The following is a 7,294-nucleotide window of genomic DNA, read 5'->3' as shown; positions in this document are numbered from 1 at the left end:
AGTTCCAGCCTCAGACACTTAACACTCACACAAAAAAAAAACTAGCCGTGTAACCTTGGGCAAGTTACTTAACCCCAATTGCCCTCCAAATGGCAAAAACAAACAAACAAACAAACAAAAAAACAACTTTAGAAGGGAATAAGTATTTATTTAGCACCTACCATGTGTGAGGTACTATGCTAAACACTTTACAAATATCTCATTTGATCCTCACAGTAACCCTGGGAGGTAGGTACTATTATCCTCCTCACTTTACAGTTGAAGAAAGTGAGGTAGTCAGAGGTTAAGTGACTTGCCCACGGGTCACTTGTTAATAAGTTTCTGAGGTGGGATTTGAACTCAGGTTTTTCTGACTCCTGGCCCTCCCAATGCTTTATCCACTGCACCACTGAGGTTGCCAAACCCACCAGGGATCTAGGGCTTATCTGTGAATACTGTCTTATTGCCTGCAGCATTTCTTTACAAGAAAACTAATCTAGAGGAAGCTAAGAAGGAGAAAGAGGAGGGTAGTTTCCAAAGGTAAGCTGGGGAGTGAGGTTGGGATGACATTCTGGAAGATGATGTAGGGCATGGTCTTCCCCTCAAGGGGTGAGTGGTGAGATTGCACTGGGCTAGACACTGTAGAGAAGACAAAGTATACAAAAGTGACTTTCCAACACTTTTATTACACTATTCAAGCGTATGACAACCCCAAATGGGATTATTGAAAAGCTCCAAAGAGATAATGTACATGAGGTGCTTTGTAAGCCTTAAAGTACTCAGTGATCATCACTTATTACTATTATCAATTGCCTAGAGAGGTTATATGATTATTTCAACAAAACTTTTTTTTTAAAACTAAAAACACTTTAAGATCTCCTCTTTGGAAATGACCTTTAAAGGATGGGGAAAAATATTCTGAATGTCTTCAATGGTTCTTAAAGGTGAATTTAATTTTTTTGCAATAGCTATGGAAGTATCACTCACCCTGTGTCTCCCTTCCCAACCCAGGCTCAGATCCAACAGTAATGTAACAGTGGGGAATCAGACTGGTGTCTCTCAGTTCTTCCTCTTGGCCTTCTCCAGTCATCAAGACTTTCTTTTCATACTATTCCTGACTGTATACCTGGCAGCCCTCTTGGGAAACCTGTTGATTCTTATGGCTGTCAGCTCAGACTCACGTCTCCACACCCCCATGTACATCCTCCTGGTCAACCTGTCCTTGGGAGACCTGTGCTTCACCTCCACCACAGTTCCCAGACTCCTTTACTCTCTATTTACTGGAGACCAGTCCATCAGCCACACAGCCTGCCTGACCCAGGTCTTCTTCTTCCTGATGGCAGGCAATGTGGGTAGCTATGTTTTGGCAGCCATGGCATGGGACCGATATGTGGCTATTTGCCGACCACTGCACTATGCTTCTGTGGTGACTCTACCACGCTGCCTAATGCTTATGGGTGGGATCTGGGTTGGCACAACCCTTCATTCCCTGCTCCACACAACCCTCATTGCAAGGCTCACCTTCTGCAGTAGTCGTGATATCCCACATTTCTACTGTGATGTCTACCCGTTGCTGCATCTTGCCTGTTCTGACACCTCCCTCAACTATGCAATAGCTCTAGTTGAGGGTAGTGCAGACATCATCTTGCCTGCTGTTTGTATCATCACCTCCTATGCCTTCATTGGTGCTGCTGTGAATAGAGTTCGAGCCACTGCAGGTCTGCACAAGGCACTTGCCACATGTGGATCCCATCTAGCTGTGGTCATGCTTTTCTATGGAACACTAATTATTGTTTATATACAGCCCCTAGGTCAGGTCGAAGCTCAAGGGAGAGGTGGAGATCTTGTAGCCTCCATTATGTTCTCAGTGGTGGCCCCTACACTGAACCCCTACATCTACAGCCTTCAGAACCATAAAATTAAAACATCTCTGGCACAGATACTCAAAGTGAACTGGATAGAGTAACATAGCAAGAATATGACCAGCTCACAATCAACAATAACAACGATAATAATAATAATTAATAATAATCCTCATAACAAACCAAGAGGGTAGGTCCACACAGGTAGTGAGTGTCTGAGGCAGGATATGAACTCAGGTCTGATTTTGCTTCTGAGTCTAGACCTGTTGCTCTCTATCCACTGTGCCACCTGGCTGCAAATGACTTGATGTTCCATACTGGAGTGTTCTTGTTCCCTTTCTTGTTCCATATTTTCTTCTACAAAATGATCAGGCAATCACACGCACACACAAAGGGCATACTTGTACCACAAAAGCTATTTGATTCCATGCTTGTGGATGGAGTAATAGATCATCTGTAGGTCTTCAACTGCAAGTACCCAACATAGAAATATAATCTAGTTTTATTTAGTCTTATTCAATGATTCCTTCATGTTTCTACCTAACCCTGAATTTCAACTCTTCCCTTCCTCAGAAACTTTCTAGTTTTCTTGAAAAGTAGTATATGTCTTCTCTTCCTTCCTCCATATACCTCAATTTAAGGTAACCTTATGTGGAAACTTAGGAACAGGAAAGATAGAGTCAGACTTCACCTATATTATAAATGATAATAAATAATCCTTATCAATGCCACAAAATCACAAGGCATCTGTTTCTGATCATTTCTGGTGACCTAGAAAGATGACTAGTGTCTAGGAGCCAGGGTTCTTAACCTAAGTTCTGTGGATAGATTTCAAGAGACCTGTAGATTTGGATGGGGGAAAAATACATCTACCTACATTTCTATTTTCACAAACCTTTGGTTTAATTTGTAACCCTACATGTTTTATTTTATGCATTTAAAAATATTATCCTGGAATGGGTCCTTAGACTTTGTAAGACTGCCAAAGGAAGTTAACAAAAAGATTAAGAATGATTAGTTGGCAGATACTGAGTAAGTATTGAAGTAATTATCCTGGTAGATCTTGATATAATTACCTATTGCTTATTGAAAGCTTGTGACTTCTTACTAGAGCTATATAGTTTCACACTAATCCCTTTTATCTTTTTTCATTCTTAGAAGTTAGGCAACATTAAATACAAGCACATGTAAGCAGGATAGCTTCATGTAACAAAAATTTTCTGGTGGATAGATAGACAAATAGATGTAGATAGATAGACAGATAGACAAAAAGAGAGCAAAAATTTAAGTTTTTACTGTGTTCCAGCAATTGTGCTAAGTGTTGGAGACACAAATAAAAGCAAGGAAGACACTTTCTACCCTCAAGGAATTTGTAGTCTAATGGGGGAAGAGAGCCCATAAATGGGAGCTAGAAAAAGTGACATGGAAGCCTGGTTCTGGACAAAATAAGGTAAAAAACTCACATATTAATGACCAGAGTTGCCCCAGGGTAGAGTCCAAGTTTGCTCATGGAAGGAAATGGAGATAATGGCCAGAGTGGAAGCAACATGGTATGCAATGTTCAGGAAGTGCCATGAAGACCTGGTTCCAGGCAAGATAAGATAAAAATTCACCTATCGGAGCTCTGAATCCCAGCAGTAGATTCCAAGGTTCTGGAGAAATTAGAGGCATAGTTTCTCTCTTTGAACTGTTAAAATAAATAAAAACCCTTGTTATCTTCTAAAACAGAAGAAATCCCAGGTCCAGAATGGGGACCTGGAATAAGCCAGAGCCCAACCACAGTTTACAAAGATAAAATAAATAAAATAAATTTAAAAAAATTTTTATTGTCTGAGAAGAAGTTTGCAAGCTGGAGCAAAAATACAAAGTTCTCAGCTGCTCAAAGGGGAGTAGGAAGAGGGTGAAATAATTATACATTCTTGGGATATTTGTGCTAAGTGGGGGTTAAGGAGAAACACAATAGAGCAGAAAGTAAAGTGAGAGCCTAGGGAGAAAATATATGTAAACACAATCAATCAGGAAGCAGGATGTTTGCTGCTTTTTAGATAAGTCTAAAAGCAAGAGGCTCTTTCTGAGATGATCAAGGCTGGGATCAGCAATTGCAGGCATCTCTGAGTTCAGTTAAAGTTTACCTGCAAAGGCTCACTGGTATGCCAAGCAGCCCTGGGGTTTAGCAGTCCTCTGGATTGGTTAGATGTTGTACAACTTCATCATCTGGAAGCTCTATCATATTTAATCAGTTAGTACAGGCATTTCAGAGTCTCTGTTTACACAACCCTCTATTCCTGCTGCCACTATCATAGTTTGGGTAGCATCCTTGGCATTAAATGATTGACAGTGTTGTATAGAACAATGCTTTACATGCAAGAGTATTTTAAAATCATATAGTCCAAGAGGTCATCTAGTCTAACTACTACCTGAAACAGAAATTTCCCTCTACAAAATTTCCAATAAATGTTCATCTAGTCTCCTTTTGAAAACCTCTAGTTAAAAAGGAATTCTCTATGTCACAAGGAAGGTCTTTGCTCTTTTTGATATGTCTACAAGTGTATCGTGAATAAATAAATAAATGAAGATGTGGTCTTCTGCCTTGAACTGTCAGAAAGCCCAACAATGTCAGGACCTAGACAAGAATAAGATAATCAAAATGCTTCAAAATGCATCAAAAGATAGGATGGAGACAAAATAAAATGGTAAGGAGTCTATTGGATGTGACAAAGATAGAACTGTTAAAAACACAAGATTTTTTTATAACACAAAAGTGAAATTCAAAAAGTTTTACAACTGGAAAGTCCTTTAGAAATTAATTAGACTACATCTCTCATTATACGGATGAGGAAACTGTGTCCTAAATAAACTGAATGAATGAATCAATGAATGATAAACCATTTATTAAACACTTGTGTTCTAGGCACTATGCCATGTGTTAGAGATATAAATTTGCATTTACAAGCAAGATTATCCTTGCCTTCAAGGGGCTTGCATTCTAATGGGGGGGGGGAAATAAAAGGTATGGAGAAAGGGTTAGATAAGAGAAATTTATTGGTGCCAACATGGTATAGAAAGAGCCAAAAGTGATGTGGAGACGTGGTTCTGGGCAAAAAAAAAAAAAGTGAAAACCCATTTATCAGAGTTGAGTGTACCAGTGGTAGAGTCCAAGTTTCTGATGGTGGTGGTGGTTGGTGGTGGTGGTAGTGGAAGGTGGGGGGGAAGGGGGATGAAGAGGGTGACAAAGATAGTTGCAGTGCATGTCACATAAATCAGGAAATAATCAAAATGCTCCCAAATCACATAGCTAGTTACTGGCAGAGTTGAAGCTATGAAACAGAGTTCCTGAATTCCCTCCAGGGTTCTATTAATGACAAACAATTGTTAAGTATCTAAGTGTAATTCATTGCTCATGGGCTCTCTCAAGGACTGAATTTACACAGGATGGATACATTTTTAGGGGCAGGACCCCAAAGGATCAGTATTTCTCTTTGCTTTATTACCCTAAATCCCAGAGTAAAATTTCAGGGAGGTCTGGATAAAGTTTAGGTAAGATTCCAGTCCTCAGAAATGGACAATAGTGTCCCTAGTTTCTCCATATGAACTCCACATACAATTTAGTACAGGCCAGCCTTTATTTCCTTGATGACAGAAAATATATAAGGTACAAAGGACACACAGACACCCATAAACAAATGCATAAAGCATTCAACCCATTAGACTGAATTTTCCTATAAGGTAGATATTTTGTGAGATTGCCACAAAAATAGTCTCCATTAATTTCTTACCTCCACTTTTAAGGTATCTTAACAATAATACCACATAGGTTTCATTTCACCACCATACAATTAGAGGTAGAAGAGACCTTAGTGGTCATTTAGTCTACTCTCCTTATTTTAGAGATGAGAAAATTAAGACCTAAGGAAGGTAAATGTCTTGCCTCAAACCACACAGATAGTATAGCAAATGACAGTCAGGATTCAAATCCAGGTCCTCTGGTTCCAAATCCAACATTCTTTCCACTGTAATATATACCTCTCATGGCAAGAACTAGATCTCATTGCCCCTCATGGTATGACTTTAGATGTTCAATTCAATAGACGTTTATTAAGTGCCTACTACATTCCAGGTACTGTGCTAAGTGCTGGGGATTCAAATAAAAAAAAGAAAGATGGTCCCTGTCCTTGAGGAGATTATATTATAATGAGAGAAGACACACAAAGAGAAGCTGGAAAGGGAGACTGGGTATAGAAGAGGGGTACCCCCACCTTAGGTCATTTTGTTCCATGGAGTTCAAACCAAACAGAGCTTCAGATGAAAAGTGAAGAATGAGCTGGAAATTCCTGCTGTCTTCTACCAAGGAAAGCATTTAGCTTTCTAGTTTAGAGTTTAGCATTCTACCCTGCAGTTCTCCAATCAAAAGGTGGAGTAGACTAATTGAGCTTGATTATCCAAGGTACAGAAAATGTGTGGAGGAGTTTCTTATTATGCAAGAAGCATGCTAAAGAAATTTTCTTCTTCTGGGAAACTAGTACCAACTCAAACTCCAAAACTCTAGAACTTGGTATTAGTCATGAGATAAGCTTTAAGACCAGAAATATTAACTGCAATAATCAATATGCTATGACTGGCGCTCAGAAAAGGAAACAGAAAGTCAAGAAAAGACCACCAGGAACTCCAGAAGCTCCCCTCTCAGGTTTGCCTGAACGAGCACACATTACTCACCATATTCTTCTGCAAGGTGCCATTTTCTCTGTGACCCCAGGCCCAAAGCTCAAGGTCATTTGTGTTAAACTATCTCTTTATTGATGGAGATGGATGCCCTGCACCTACGAAGAGTAAGGTGGTGATGGAGAAAGGAGACTGAGGAGCTCTTGAAGGTTTGAGTTGCTTTGGGCCCTGAAGTTGCTTCATAAATTTCGGGCTTCTAGCCAGAGAGAAGATAAATAAGACTAATATCATTTAATTTGCTGAAGGAAAAGACTCTGGAAAGACACAAGAAGAACTGGCAGTCTCCAACATGTTCCAATCCCTAACTTGTTACACTAGAGAATTCTGGTAACTTCCCCTTGGGTGCAATCTGGGACTCTCTCTGTTGGTTGAGCTAAGTTATTTCATTCCCAGTGGGACAGTTTCTTCACTTTGTTTTTGCTACCAGTTTGGATAAATGGGTTTCTTGTTATGTGTGTTCATTGTGGAACCAGTATTCAGTGGAATGGGGTCAAATCTTGAACATATAGCTTGAGATCCTACTCCCAATAATGAACAGCAGTCAGAAATTAGATTGAACCTGAAAATCATATCCCTTAGACAGATATCTAAGGGATTAGATAACTATAATTCTAACTCTGTACCATCACTCTGAAGAGAGCAATAGTACCAGCCTTTGGCCCCTGCCTTTTTGTTTCCCCTCCTGACATGAAATAAAATCTTCTCTGGAGAAGAGTGGTTAGAGAAGAAGCTAG

At 39.7% G+C, this 7,294-nt stretch overlaps 1 protein-coding gene across 1 annotated transcript; it reads left to right on the top strand.

The window, feature by feature from the left end:
- The first annotated feature begins 1,138 nt into the window (after positions 1–1,138).
- LOC138159547 (olfactory receptor 1f45-like) lies at positions 1,139–1,945 on the top strand. The gene has a single exon (XM_069085897.1). The coding sequence runs from the start codon at positions 1,139–1,141 to the stop codon at positions 1,943–1,945; it is 807 nt and encodes a 268-aa protein (XP_068941998.1).
- Positions 1,946–7,294: the final 5,349 nt, after the last annotated feature.

This window comes from Petaurus breviceps, unplaced genomic scaffold (genome assembly GCF_028583685.1).
Source record: "Petaurus breviceps papuanus isolate PSGF00001 unplaced genomic scaffold, PetGlider_PUasm1.0 176, whole genome shotgun sequence".
Lineage (NCBI taxonomy): Eukaryota > Metazoa > Chordata > Mammalia > Diprotodontia > Petauridae > Petaurus > Petaurus breviceps.
Note: the sequence above shows the minus strand (reverse complement) of the source record. Positions and strands in the feature narration are given on the sequence as shown.